We start from the raw sequence: 15,986 nt of genomic DNA, 5'->3' as shown, positions 1-15,986 counted from the left end.
ACAGAGATGATAGTAATATGAGCACTAAAGGAAGCAATAATACTTTACAAATACCTAATAAATGTATTGATCTCAAGCCCCAGCCTATATTTCTCAGCTCTGAGGCTGAGCTGCATAAAAAAGAAAAGTACACAGCTGATATTCAACTTGATATTTAAGCTTCTTCTCAAAAAATGCTAAACGGATAAGGTTGTGCTCCTTAGCCTGAAATAAGATTCATCTAGATCTAGGTGAACTGCTAGTTTCTTTACAGACTTAAAAATTCTAATTTGGTATTATTGGTTTAGATACAGGTCATGGAACGAAACTGTCTGGTTTTCTACACTGGCTTTCCTTCATCTTTGTGTAACAGGACGCAATCTGTTCCTGGCACTCACCCTCAACTGGTAACAGTGCCTATGCTTACAGTGCCATCTGCAGGAGACCCCAGGAAATGCAGAGCATGGCATCAGGTCCCTGGAAGGTGCTCAGCCCATAGTGGGGAAATGTCACAGTGGTGGGAACTGAAGGACACTTGGCATCAGCCCAGCCTCCTCAAGGTTTGTGACCAGCACAGCTCCCCTTGTGATATGCAGTGCATATTTTAAGAGACTTCCACGTGACTACAAATCACTGCTCACATTATCTCTTTGACACACATGCACCCTTGGGTCTCAGGGTTTTCTATCATAACTCAGTTTTTTTGTGCTTAGGATAAAAGATTAGTCACAATAATGAAGTCAACATGGAAAAGGAATTTCTTCCCTCAGTTACCATTTCAATCTTGAGTCTTTCTTCAGGAAAGGGGGTCCCTGTGAGCAGAAATCATGAATATAATGGTTTGGACACCAAAACTTAACTACAAATTGTAGCAAAAATAGAAGCATTTTTCTCACTGTTGATCTAAACAATGCTTTTTCTTTATAAAAGAAGGTTCATAATATTGTTTCCTGTAAAGTGTAGGATTATAGCCTTTGTTTTCCTTGATATTTCCCATGGGGCATTTAAAAACATTCAAAATTTAACATCTAAATATTCTGGATTTGAGCTTTCTACCACCTCAACAATCTATTCTCCATCTAGACATTAAAATGGTCTTATAAAGCATAGAGTGGATCATTTAGACACCTTAACACTGTCCAGTGGCTCCCTATACACTGAGGGTATAGCTCAAGGTCCAAACATATGCTAGCCCTCTGCCCTTCTTCCTGCTGCTCTTCTGGGTTTTGCTCTTGGAACACAGCACATTTGGTTCCATGCTGAGCCTCAGCATTTACAGTTACCTCAAAGTTCACCTCTCATTCTCATGTCCTACTCTATTTTAAGAATCAGGTAGGAGCTCAAACCCCTCCTCAGAAAGGCCTGCTCTACTGAAAGCAGCTCAGTGCTCAGCATTTACACTGCATGACTAGTAAGTACCCTTTGTGGTTTGCTGTAGGGCACTTTGCATTCTCTGAAACTGCCTTATTTTTATTGTTGACTCTTTGCACCTTATGAGAGGACAGAATGCAAGCTGTCTTGATCACAACTGCATCAGTCCTGCAGAGATGCTCAATATACATTTGTGAAGGAATTAATGAATTCGGTTTGATTTTCATTTGGAGATTACAAAATGTTTATAATGAACTTTTATCCTTGATAAGATTTTTACATATGTGATAATCTCCATTTATTAATTTTTCCATTACCAGGCAACCACTATGATTTCCAACTTCACACCATTTATAATTGGAGGTAAGTTTTGCTTGGCAGGGGCAGGTCTCACTATGTAGCTCAGGCTGGCCTTGAACTCACTATATGGCCCAGGCTGTCTTGAGACTCAGTGATTTCCCCTGCTTCAGCCTCTAAAGTGCTGAGATTACACCTTGTGCCATAATTCTTGACAAGTGGGGGTAAGTTTTTTTCTAACATAAAAGATTGCTTCTGCTGTATTTGTCTCATGTTTTCTTTAAAAACACTGATGAGAGATGTGCAGTGATGCTTTATCAACTCTTTTACATACCTCTTAGCTCACATTTAACTAGAAAGCTATCTTGTCAAAAAGAGCTCAACCCTGAGTGACTTTATACTCACGTCTAACATCATCTGCCTCATCACTATGTTGACATGTTTTCACAAAAGGCACAAACCTTACTTAAAATGACATGATTACTCTTAAATATGTTATTAACCTTCCTTATTATTAGTTTCTCTCTAAATATGAATTTAAGATGTATAAAAGAAACTTTTATTCTTTTCACTATTATTTTACTGGAATCTAGAATAAAAACATCCCTAGATGGAATGAGTTAAACTAACATAGAACAGATAAGAAGTATGTGTGATCAAGGAGTAAGTTGTATGTGTGTGTATAAAGCTTGCATCCTTTTCTTTTAAATTGCTTTTTCGTGTATTACTCTGGGAATTCACTGATGTTAATATGAAAAATCTACATATTATTAAAGAACCAATGCACTAACTCATAACCAAGTAGTTAATGAGCTACACAGCTCACTTTGAAAACAAGCTGCTCTACGCATTTAATTTGTATATACTGTGTCCACTTTTTATTGTCTATATCAATTTGGGATGTGGGGGGTAAACTACAGAAACAAACTTACTAGCTTGAATTTGGGGGCTCCCCTGGAACACTGACTGAACATACCAGAAATGTCTTCAAGCTGGGTGACAGGATTTCAGAGAGCCAGCTTAATTCTACCTGGATGCAAGTTTCTTCAATACATCAAGGAGCCATTTTATTTATAAAAACATATTTTTCTCTACTGTACACCAGATTAGAAAGGGTAGAAGCCACACTGATGTTAATGAAACATCAATTTATTTAATGTGACTCAATTAGGGACAAATTTCTTACTAAATTATTTTTTTAGGATGCCAAAAGAAAGTATAAATAATTGTGCTGAGAAGTGGTACCCAGTGAAAGAAGACAGTGACAGCTAAGTGATTTGCAGTCCATGCAAACCAAAGTTCCGGAAGTGCTGGACCTACCCAGGGCTTCCTTCTTTGGCTGAGATGAAAATCATCACCACCACATTCACTTGGAAAATACACATTCAATCTAGGAATCCTTTTCCATATTGAAAGTCATTTTAGAAGCCAGTGTTTATCCAAAAAGGAAAAGATGACTAACCCAGCAATAGATCCTGATCATTTCAACAGATCTGCCTGCTACACAGTTGCCTGATGCCATCTCCCCTTTCCAACGGCTGATGGCAAACTAACTTATGACCTGAGTTCTCATTAAGTGGTGTCTAAGCATAAAAGAGTGACTTCTTTTAAGAGAAAAAAGGGAAGAGCCATACCAAGGGATCTATCTATTATGATTCATTTTAATAGGTTTTACAGTGGTTAAGTTGTAAATTGATTAAAATATTTATGTAAAATTAATCATAAAACTTATGAAAAAGATGAAGATTATTTACTATTATCTCTAAGATCTTGAGTTCAGAGAAGCTTTAAATTCTCTAGAGTAGAAAAGGAACAAAGGAAAAAAATTAAAGGGTTATCTTTGATAACAAATGAAATAAAAGGGTGATATAAGCTAATACTGAGACAAAGAAAGGAGAGAGAGAGAGACAGAGAGACAGAGAGAGAGAGAGAGAGACAGAGAGAGAGAGGACACTGCTAATGCAATCAGCTCATTTACCTTACAAAATGAATGCTCTTAATTAGAGATAATGATTTCATAACTCACCTCCGCATACTTTAACTTCAATGTTTTATGCATTTCTCGAAAACGACTGTAACGCCTGAATACAGTCCATGTCTCATCAAGGACAGTAATCTATTAACCAGGAAAGCAAAAATGAATCAGCATTATTTAGAGGAAAAACTAACGAAAATTTTAAAATATAATTTAAAAATTAAATTAAAAGTGATTTGCATGTAAATCCTCTCCAGAATTGAAAACATTAATTTAGTTGCACACTTATAAATAATAGTTATACTCTATGTAATTTGCACTGTTGGCTCCCAAATCTTCCTAAAAGCAGCCTGTGCTTTTGTGAGAGGTAGATGGTCACCTCTCAAACAGTTACAAAAAGTGTCCCTAAACTCTCCACCTGGGCTGCAGAAAGGAAATCCTGAAGGATGGCCTTTTCAGTACAGTGGTGTACCCACATAGAATGTCGGGTGTATGTCGCCAGAGACCCCCAGAGTGGACAGGTGGGTAAAAAAATGAGAATGGGGGATCAGAGAAAAAAGGAGGAGGAGAGAGAATAAAGAGAAGAAAAAGAGGGAAACAGTCATACTTCATCTCTGTAATTACTTGTATAATATGCAGATTAGTATAAAGCATAGTGGTGAAAGCTGTGTAGCCCATCAGCCGATCACAGTGACAAGCAGAGGAGGGCAGACACATCAGCCTATACAACCACACCTGAAGCACAGCCTCCTGGCTCTGGAACTCCAGGCTCCACTTCTCTCCTTTCTCCTGAGCTCACACACATGGACCCAAGAAACAGGATTCTTTGGATGTCACATAGGAACTTTCTATTAGACTTGTCGAAAACCATGGTACTTGACATATTCTCCCCCTTCAACATCCCAAGGTACTGGCATCACCAACAACCATGGTACAAAGGCCAGCAATGTCAAAGCCATTCTTCACTTCCCTTCTCTTAACATCCACATAGTCCCACAGTCCAAGTAAGCAGGGGTCTGGGTCCGTTTGCTCTCTAGGCATTTCTTGGAGCTCCACCCTTCCATCCTTGACATCACCATCCTCTTATTCTAGCCTATTAGGCCTTACACGGATTTTTCCAGAGCCCACCCAGGTATCCAAGACTGCATTTAAGCCTCTCCCCAATCCTTTTCTGTACAATTGTCAGGGGAACTTTTTAATGCTCAAGTCTGATCACTCCACTTCCCGCCTTGATGACCTCCACAGCTTTACTTTGATCATGGAAAAAAGACCCCAATTTTTAAGCTGGCCCTCACTGCCTGCAGGAGCCTTACAAGCCCCCTGTTCTTCACTCCCTAAGCACATACTTTCCTCATTCTCCTACCCCCTGGCTTTTCATGGACCTTGTCGGTGAATGGGAAATTGTAACCCACACATTAAAAAATGCCCTGGCAAACAAAATAGTTCAACAGAATTCTTCAGCTTGTAGGGAAAGAGTGGTAATGGCAGCAGACCCCTCAGCTGGCTTTATGGGGAGGATCACCTGGTTTACACACTTCCCAGAGCAGCAAGTGACATATCTGAGGGTTATACAAGGACAAACACTTTCTATTTTCATCATTCTCATTCTATATTCATTTCCTACAATAACTTTAATTGTGGTCATTTTTCTTATGAGTTTCCTTGAAAAATATTTCCATAACAAAACAGGAGTGTATTTACAGGAAATCATCAGGTGACCAACAGTGCAGGTGCTCTGCAGCTACAGTCAGTTCTCAAGGCAAAAGCCGGCCAGGCTCCTCTCCAGTGCCCTTCGTCAGACCCTGTGGAGGCACAGAGAGCAAGGCCAGCACAACCCACAGAGACCAGGCTTCCTTGTGGCCAGAATATGACAATGCCAAGCCTCAGCTGGACACTAACCAGGTGTCTGAGAAAGTCCTGGAAGGGGAGTGGGTCTGAAAGTTAATGGAACCACACTGAAGACCCAAGGGTAGACAGATGCAGATGCCTCACTGGTGAGATTGCTCTATCAGGAGAGGACTACACAGAAAGGCTCCCCTAGAAGCCAGGGTTTCCCATTCATCCAGACTCTGATGACCTTGGCTCTCATCCTTTCTCCTAAACTCTTTCTATGGCACCTCTTGGACTCTTGGTCAATCATCAACAAAATACCATAGATCTTTGTCTCTTGCCAGGAACTTCCTCTTCACCTGTGCTCAAAGGAAAGCTGGCTTCTCCAGGGGCCCTTTCAATGAAACCTATCAGAACATTTCACACACCCTTGGCCATGGCTACTCATTTTCTGTCATCTGCTCTGAATGTCTTTTCTCCTGTTCCCCGGAAAAGACATCACTACTTAGTTAAGGCCAACTCCTCCAAAGTGACAATTTTATCTTCTCTTTACATCATCAACATATTTCCTCTATTTCATTATTCCTGTGAGTACTGAACAGGTTATTTCTGTCATCTTCATCTCTTGATGTTCCTTTCCCATCCAGTTACTACTCATTTTTTTTCATTCCCAATAAAACAAAGCTCCTTTAAAAAGTTTATTCATGGCATCATCAATTTCTCTCTTCCTGTTAGCTCTTGAATCCACTCCAATCTACTCATCATCCCACCCTAATTACTCTTACCAAGCTCACCTATAACCTCCATATTGCTAAATCTACTGGTTAAGTCTTGGTCTTGAATTATTGACCTTTGGCAAGAACCTGACATACTGATAGCTCTCCTTCCCTTCTAACACCTTTTTACTTGGCTTCTTATCCTACATTTCTGGGATTTCTCATTCCCTGACCTCCAAGCATCAAAGTGCTCTAGGGATTAATTTTTGAACATGTTTTATTTTCTACCTGTACTCACTCCTTTAGAGAATTCATCCCATCTCAGACTTTAAACTTATATGCAGTGACTCTCACAATGCTCATCTCTCTCCCTAGTCCAACCTCATATATCCTTCTGCCTTCTCTGACATCTAATATATGTTTCACACTTAATATGGTACCTTTCTGAGATTAATATTACTCACACATGATACCCTTCCCTATCCCAATAAGGCCAATCAAAAATATGGTATCTTCTTTAACATTTCTTTTTCAAACCTCACATATAAACATTTAGCAAATTCTTTCTACCAAAATCTCCAGAATGGGGAGTCCAGCAACTACTCACTAGCTTCACTGTTGACATTTTCAAGCACCATCATGTCTGCCTAGATCTCTTTAATGACCTCCTTGCTGATTTGTTACTTACACACATGCCCCTCTTCCCATAGTTTCCTTTGTTTCTTAACACATTGCTCAAAATGGTCTTGCTAAAAATTAAATAAGATGAGGCAGCTGCCAGTTCAGATGGCACACCTCCCCAAGGGGTTTTACTTCATTCAGGTAAAAGTTCAAGTTCCTTCAATGAATTACATGGATCTCTGTATAATCTACCACCTCCCTGGCCTCATTTCCAACTATTCTCTCCTCAACTGTCTGAATTCCTTGCTTCTGCACAGACACAGCAGACATGTACACAACAAGAGTAGCTGAGAACACTTTGTGTGTGCTTTGTCCTCTTTTGGAAATGCTCGTTTCCAGGTTTTCACATGACTAGTGCCCTTGCTTCAATCTTTGCTTGAACTTATTTTCTTAGTAATGCTTTCTGGGACAACTTACCTAAAACTACATCCCTCCCCTCCCCACCTGACACTGTTTTCTCATTTTTCCTCATTTGTTTTGTATTCTGTGCTTATCCTTTCCAAATATAGCCTTGTTTTTGTCTCTCTTCCCGACAAGGATGTGAGTTTCAGGAGAGCCAGGTTTTTCATTTGCTCCTCACTGTGCCTTAGGATAGCACAGGGTACATCATGGATATTCTGAGGGAGCAATTGGAAGAGTGACCCAAATGGGCTTGCCTTAAATACACTCTAATTTTTTCTTTTTAAATCTATCTCAGCAGAAATAGCCTTGAACAAAATTAGAGTAAGGTGAACTAGACACCTATCTTGTAGGGATTTAGCCTGTGGTTTCTTCTTCTTTGTTGCTTTCACAGCTCATTAATGTTGAATCATATTTGAAATCTCTGATGAGCAAAATGCCACTGCAAGCCCACCTCACAATCTGAGGGGTCATTCTTCATTCTCACAGTGGCCTTTACAAAAGATGCTCATTTTTATACAATCAATTAATAAAGTGCATATCCCAAATACTGGGAAGAACACAATATAGTAAAATGATTTCCCGGGCACTGGGTATTAATGGCATTTGGTCACAAGATGACAATACAGCAAGATGACAAAAATCCCCACATACTGCCCCCGCCACACACACAAAAAAGCATGTAGCATACATCTTCTGTTTTCTTGATAAGTCAGTGTTGCTCACATCAGCAGGTGGCATTCTTACACGGTGTGTGTGGGGAGCTGGGAGGAGATAGAGAAAGGTGGCCCAATGCAGAGAGGGTTAAGCTTATTCAAAGCTTTGTAATATATGTATTCCTTCAAATCAGGATTAATGAACTCTATCAAGGCACCAGAAGAGTTTCTGTCTATGTATTACTCAGTGACTGTAAGAGTCCTATCATTAGTGAAGACAGGAGGAGGGTCTCTCTGAAACCATTAACCCTATGAATGTAATAAGTTCTCAAAAATGATGAATAGTGATCATTATGTGTATATTCCAGGTAATGACTTTTATGTTTCTGAGTCATGTCTTGATATTTTAATAACCTCAAAAACATATCTCAATGACTTTGCCCTTGGTATTTCAGTTTACTGTCTGAACCAGTGGTTCTCAAAGTGTGATGCCTGAGGGGCACCATATGCTTACCTAGGAACCTGCAACAATGGCACATTTAGAGGCCTCACCCACACCTATGAAATCACAAAAAGAGGTGGGGCTCAGCAACCTGGGTTCTCACAGGCCCCTCAGAGGATTCTGATGCAGGTTAAAGTCTTAGCAGCCTTGCTGTAAGCCACTGCAAGTATTGATGCTCCAATATATTCATGCGACACCACCCTCCCATGGCCAAAGCCCTTAGAAAGGCATTCAGGGCCTTTCCAGGCCAGCTCTGTGCTACATGTCTAAGTCCAGCAGCCAGGGTATTAAACATCTCATATTTTACACAACTTGTCAGCACAGAAATATGGCCTATATGTAGGCCTATATGTATGGCCTCCTGAGCCACACACCCCTTTCTACAAGGCAGGCTCTTGCTCAGTCTCCAGTATGGGGTCCCTACCACAATCCTTCCATGGGCAGCATCCCTACTCTGGCTCCTTTCTCCCTGGAAGAACTCCTACTCCCTCTTCCTTGGTTCCTTAGAAGTTAGTTAACATCATGAGTAGCATACACACCATAAATATTATATGATTAGCATTATACTAGTTGATTTATATAATAAGTATTAATTGTACGTCATTCTACTCTACACGATTTTAAGCCTTCTGCTTTTGGGAGTCATTGGGTTGGAGGTGGGTGGACTGCAGAGACAATATTTAAGGACTTCAGAATTTGCTTTCTAAATCAGGTAAGGATTTGGCTTGGCCCAGAATGGTCAAACTGGAGAAAAGGCCTCCTGGAGTCTAGGACGCAGTTCTGTGTTCTGGCGATTTCTTTGAGGTTCTTCTGAATCAAGATTATTCAAACTAGTCATGGTAGTTTGAAGTTTTCTTTTCCCAAACTGTAATAAGAACATGGGCTATATTCTCAGTAGATTTCGAATACAGATTTACAAGGAAGTGTAAAGAGACTTCCAAGTTCTTCATCTTTGAGATTTTCCCATGAATTCAGGCTTAAATACAAAGATTAGGAGTGTTCAAGTTTTCTGTTTTAAATCTTCCCTTCTCTATCAACATGTAAACAAGATGAGGGCAATGAAGTCGACCAACAAGATCCTTAGCAATTGTCTCAAGAATGACAGACAAGACAAACATGGATGGCAGCTCTCTGCAAGAAAATGGTCAAATAAATACCTTTTCTATAATGGAAGTTACCATGCCTAGGGCTGGAGGTTGGCTTGTGAGGTTTGGCAAAAATGCACAGAAAGGCAAAATATACATTAAAGTTCTACTTTGCACCAACTTAATATTAGGCATGGGATGTGATGTTGATCTAGAGGGGAGGGCTAGAATATTGTACAATGGATAAATAAGACCTAAATATTCAATTATTTTAACTCTGATAATAGAGGGCATCACTGCTGCTTATCTTTGAGGAGCAAATTCATTACTTTTTTCCTTCCAAATGGTTTTGCTGATACAGATCCATCTTTCCAGAGCCATAAAACGATCAAGTGCAACATAAAAACTATAAACATGTCCACAAGATGTACTATATTTACTTATAAACAATTCTCAATTGAATGCTTCCAAAAATTTATGCTATATACATATTTTGCTGGTTTAAGGATGGTCGATTTTAAGATCTGTCATGAGTGTATATTTGCTTTCATATATCTGGGTAAGAAGTAGAATCGACAGTTTTTCATCCAGAGAAAAATACTCTAATCATCCCCCTTAAACAGTCACTTGCTGAGTTCTCTATCATAGCATTTACATTTTAACAACATCTGAGGAAGCTACAAAGAAATTCCATAATTAGTAATGAAAATGATCTAATACCATCTTAATATATGTTGAGAAAGTGCCACATTTTCACAAGACAAAGTCTTACACAGCAACACAACTATGAAAATGTTTGAGGAAACATGAAATACGTTCCACATGTATATCTCAGGTTTTATGGTAGCAAGCATTAATGCATAGGATTTAATTCAAATCTCCTCAGACAACATAGAAGATAAAAACTAATACATATTCTCCAAGCTGATGAGTTCTAAAGCAGAGGAAGAAGATGATCCACAGAGTGTGGAAAGTAATCACTGAACTTCTATGTATATTTATTTTTATTATCTACTTTTGAAAATGCAGTATGTTATAATTAACAATAAGTATAGTTAATACATGTTATTCTTTTTAAATAAATACAGATAGATATACCGGCTCTATCTGCTCAGTACTTCTCCACTGAGAGGTATGTGTAATGGCATATAATTAGGGGTTGCTCCTCTAAGTCATGACTAGAGGAAGAAAAGTTCATGAAGGCCCCATTATTTCTAAGATAGAAGAATCTAGTTATTTTTGCTTAATGTCTTATGCAACCACACAACTTTTAACATGTTGGAGGAAAAATGAAATAAATTCTAAATACATGGATCTTTACAGCAACATGCATTAGATTTAATTAAAATCCTTTTGTGGGGCGGGCATGGTGGCTCATGCTTATAATCCCAGCACTCGGGAGGCTGAGGCAGGAGGATCAAGACCAGCCTGGACTACACAGTGAGCTCCAGGTCAGTCTGAACTACAGAGTGAGAACCTGTCTCAAAAAAAAAAAAAAAAAAAAAAAAAAAAAAAAAAAAAAAAAAAAAAAAAAAAAAAAAAAAAAAAAAAAAAAAAAAAAAAAAAAAAAAAAAAAAAAAAAAAAAAAAAAAAAAAAAAAAAAAAAAAAAAAAAAAAAAAAAAAAAAAAAAAAAAAAAAAAAAAAAAAATCCTTTTGGGCAACTGCAACAAATGGGAACTACACTAGGGATGGGAAATAAAATCAATACCCCTTTAATCACAGTAGTACTCTAGAGATCACAGCCTGCTATCTGATGACTCCTCACTCTGATCTACCTGAAAGATCACCAAATCTGTCACCAAGGACCAAAAGTATATACAATGCTAACTTCCTGTAGGCATATGCACCTCATGGGTACTTCATTTGGTGGACAACTTCAGCCTCTTTCTGGTCCCCTAGCATGCTGGGTTCATCTTCCTGCCACTGGGGGATCAGAACCTCAAAAGTCCTGTGTCCCTCAACCTTCTGGTGGGGCCAAGCAGAATAATCCAAAACCATGCAGCCTAGATAGAATATCCCCTTTCTTTCTTTAGTGCTGCCCACTACAGCTGCAGATAGCACCCCAGGCAGGCAGAATACAGTTACATGAAACACAGGTACTTTAACTGTCCAATCATTCCTCCTTGGAAGTCCTTCCAAATTTTATTTTCTGTATTATAAAATGTTCTAGAGATTTAATGCTCAGAATAATCTTGTTTTACTGGAATGATTAGGGTCACCCAAGACCAACTATCTCAGCTGAAAGCACTTCTTAAAACGACGCTATATTCATTTGGCTTCTTTAAAAACCTTACCATCTTCACTTCATATTCCTATTACTTTTACTTGAAAGTCCCTCTCCAAAGCTCAAAGCCTACTACTTCTGATTACTACATATCACTTGTACTTCTCTATCCACCGTGTTCCCATTGCCTAGAATGTCTCCTGTCTTATCTCCACTCAGTGAGACTCACCTGTATCATCCCTCTCCAGGGAAGGAACATAAGTACAGTCCACCTCAATACATCTGATCACCTTTCCATGAATCCACATGTTCCATGCTGCTCTGTCTTCTGGATGCATTTCTCTCCCACCATTTGACTGTCCCTTGAATACATGTACTACTTACTCATGTTTTCTATTCCTCAGTATCTTAATATATTGAATGTGATCTGTTAAAAATATGCATGTTATGAAAGTCATATAAGTACTTGTTAGAAATAATGAATGAATAATGGAGACAGTGGAGCTCAGAGTCTCTTTTCAATAAACAGCTTTTGACTACATGTAGTCACTGGAAATGAAATTTTCTGTCTTCAATTGTGGCAGCAGAATGACCTGCATTTTCACCTTTTTCTGCCATATCCACAACTGTTTAAGCTTTTTAGTAAGTAGGCACTGGAGGAGATAAGGAAGAAGGAAAAGAATTGTAAAGCAAAGAAAATGTAATTTACAAAATTCCTTTTGGAGAGAACATTCCACTGATTCAGACAAAACGCTGTGATAAACAACTTGGGGATTAGCATGGGTGGAGGTGGATAAGAGGCTTGTAGGTGACACCTTAAGAAAGAAAAAGTAGTCTCTAACCTGCCTGTGAGATGGTACATTCTACAACTCAGGAATCTCTTGTTCCCTAGGGTCATGTCCTTTGGGTCACAGGTCAGGGATGAAAATCAAGCAAGTGGCCTGGAGCTGAGCTCATGGCTTAGTGGGGGGTGGGGAGGGCAGATGGAGCCTCAGGGTGATCTAGGAGGGAGGAATGGAAAGCCTGATGCCATGTGGAAGACATGAGGCACTTTAATTTATCAGCTCAGAGATGTGCAATGTACCCCTTTCTCAAGCTCTCTGAGCTGAGAGGAAACTTCGGAAATGTTTATTTACTTCTTTCTGATGAGCCCAATGGAAGGCTGGGCCTTCAAGCCAGACAGACACAAAGGAAAAGACACCATGAAGTCATCCAAGGGCTCTGGAGGCAAGGAATAGCTGCCATTTGGGTCTTGAATCCATAAGGAATTCCACAAGGTCATTCCATAAGGAACCCCTGAACTGAGCAGGCATCTCCTCTGCAATGCAATGAGCTCCACAAGCCAGCACACTGACCAGTTGCAGAGACTGTCTCAGGCACCTGAAGGAAGAGGCTGAACACCAGAAAGGAAGCCTCGTCCCAAAGACAGTAATCTACACAAGCAAAGAAGAGTGTGATTCCAATCCTGCATCTGACCAATCTGCTGATAACATGGATGGGACACACAGGGAGCTTGGAAAATGAAGATTCTTGGAAGCAGAAGACTCATGCAAATATAAGATTCTCCAGTTGTACTCTTCAGGAAATCTAGGAGTCCCTTCTGCTCTGGACATCAATGACAAGCACAGAGTTTGTCTCAAAGTGTGGGGCTTACAACCTGGTTTGAAAACATTTGTATCACAAAGCAAGGAGTCCCTTGGCTGACCACTGAGTTCACACCCGTATTTCTGATAGCTATGTTCTAACTCAAACAGAGTCCTAACTCAAACAGGGCTTTCTAGCTGGCCTAAACCCAGCCTTCTGCAAGTAGGAGTAAGGACTTCGTCAAGCTCCATTTTCAGCATCTTCAAAGGAGAGACAATAGTACTTATTTCAGTGTCCTCTCCTTATATGATAGATGGAAGGTAAATCTGATAGAATATATGAAGGCCCTGAGATCCGGAGAAGATACTTTTTGAATCCAAGATAGTTGCTGATAACATAGTTTTCTTCTCCTCTAAAGCCTCTGTGAAACAAATGAGGAGTAGGAGAAATTATTCTATTTTAAAACTGAGCGAAATTTTGAGAATGACAGCCAAAGCATTTTTCCTTTGAGTCATCTAGACACGGAGAGGCAAAGCATGGAGGACAAACCCTGTTAGCTATTGCTGGAGTGGATTGACGAAACGCTCTGGCTTAACACAAACTTTGACCCTTTACCAGTCACCCTCAGCTGTGACTCCTGGATAAAATACTAAATTTCTTCAAACCTCAACTTTAACTTTCTCATATTTAAAATGGAATCACAATACTTAATCTGAAATGGAACCAAAAAAACCCAAATAATTAAAGAAAAAAGAAAAAAAGGAGCAGTGTGCACGGATGCTCAGGAACAGTCACTCCTGGACTGTAGCCAGATGCCAGTAAAACTAAAAGTGTAAATAAGACCCAAATTGTATAATTGACAATGTGAAATAGGAAGAAAAGGGCTAAAGGTGTAGTAGGGGAAGTGGGAAGGGTAGGGGAAAGGGAATAAGGGAAAATAAAAAAATATGAGAAAATGAAAAAAATGGAAACAAAGTCTTTGTAAATAGGGGAGGTGGGAGAGGGTGAAAGGAGGGCAGAGGTATGGGGAAAAAATGAGAACCAAGACCTGTCATGTAAAGGCACAAGATCCAAATAATAAATGTAATTGTACTGTATACTTAAAAAGTACCAATAAACTCAAATAGAAAGAAAACAAAGGGCTCACACTACACACTGAGCAAAGGCAAATCCCACAGGTAGCAACTGCAAAGGGGGAGTTCAAAGCATCACGTGCTGAACATTAAAATAAATTTTATTCGAAGATGGGATGTAAAACTCCCAAAATTCTGCATCAAGGAAGAGAGAGGGTAACATAGCATTGTAAGAGAAAGACAGCAACTTGGGAAGAACAGAAAGAAATTCAAGCTATAACCATGAGGCAATGACTACTCTTCTCCTGTGCTTTTGACTCAATCTCATTTCCTCTTGGTCATTTCTCACATATGCAGCAATGACTTGGGGAAGATAAGCACAGCTGTCTAATATAAAAGATTAGTTGGTTTGTGGGGAAAACTGACAAAGGGAAAAACAATGATTTTCAGCGGGAGACAAACTTCCTGAGAGATGAGAGGGATGTTTAAGTAAAAAACAATCTTAGAATAAAATGTGATTCAAGTCCTAGTGTAATTTTTTTCATTTGCTATTTATGTTTATAAACAGTACACAACAGAATATTTGACTCTGGATGGGTCACAGCATATACGGCGCTCCATTTGTCTCAGCCATACTAATACACATGCAGGGAGATCATCTATCAAGCTACTAATAAGCACAGCCTCAATGCCAACACACTACTCTTTCTGAGCATTTATATTCTATCAAGTTGGGAGTAAGTATTCCTAAAAGATGTATGTGTGTATAGTTTATCTAATAGACCAGAATGGCTCTTATTTCTACTCTGCCAAATAAAGAGAAATTTTTCTGACTATAAATGTGATTACTATAACTCCCACACTGCAAATTTCCTGGGCATTTCTTCTTCACGATTCCTGGCAGGCATCTCTACCATCAAATTCTTCTAGTTTGTTGAAGCCTTAACAATAGCCCCACTTTACAAAGTAGCTGTGATTTGGCTAAAACTCAAGATAGGAAGTTAAAGCACACATGAAGAAATAAGCACATTTTGAAAAAAGACAAGGATTTGAAAACAGCTGCTATGCCTAAGGCAATAGTAAAATATGTCAACTTCTAAAAGTGCCGAAAGCAGTCGTATTCAGAAGGTACAGTAAAACGAGTTAGAAAAGGGTGTAGCTCTATGTACTTAGATACGACAGGGGCATTTGGGACCAGAACCCACTCCTAGTATGGCTTTGGGTAAGTCACTCATAATTCCCTTTCTCACAAAATATAAATTTTTCTAATTTGTGAAAAAGTCTAGCAAAATGTCTAGTGGTGAAGAAGGTGTTTGAGAGAGGTTAGTTCCTTCCAAGAAGCTGCAAACCCAAAGGCACACAGAGATCAGATGAGAACCAATTCAGAGGGGCTTGGGTGACAGTTAATGCCTGGTGCATCCACCAGGTTATGTGAAAACATCCAAGTGTGTTGTAGAGGACAGAGCTCAGAGGGCTATGTACAATCACTGTATCAGTTCAGGAGACACAGGCAAATCTCTCAGCACAAGTCAGAACGGGAATGAGTGAGCAGGCAGCTCTGAGATATTAAAATTCATAAGGTGCTGAAAAGAGGCCACGGGTTGTTAACTGAT

General features: G+C 39.4%; 1 protein-coding gene across 8 annotated transcripts in view; it reads right to left on the bottom strand.

Annotated features, from left to right (window-relative positions):
- Positions 1-15,986, bottom strand: part of Kif16b (kinesin family member 16B) — a 486,842-nt gene that overhangs the window by 257,406 nt on the left and 213,450 nt on the right. For all 8 annotated transcript variants that reach the window (XM_010634116.2, XM_033761168.1, XM_010634117.2 and 5 more), the window contains one exon: positions 3,674-3,763. In XM_010634116.2, the coding sequence (XP_010632418.1) occupies positions 3,674-3,763 (90 nt within the window). The remainder of the gene's footprint in view (positions 1-3,673; positions 3,764-15,986) is intronic.

Source organism: Fukomys damarensis, unplaced genomic scaffold (genome assembly GCF_012274545.1).
Source record: "Fukomys damarensis isolate Sample0158 unplaced genomic scaffold, DMR_v1.0_HiC HiC_scaffold_7, whole genome shotgun sequence".
NCBI classification, from domain to species: Eukaryota; Metazoa; Chordata; class Mammalia; order Rodentia; family Bathyergidae; genus Fukomys; species Fukomys damarensis.
The sequence above is the reverse complement of the archived record's forward strand: the minus strand, read 5'-3'. Positions and strand labels throughout refer to the sequence as shown.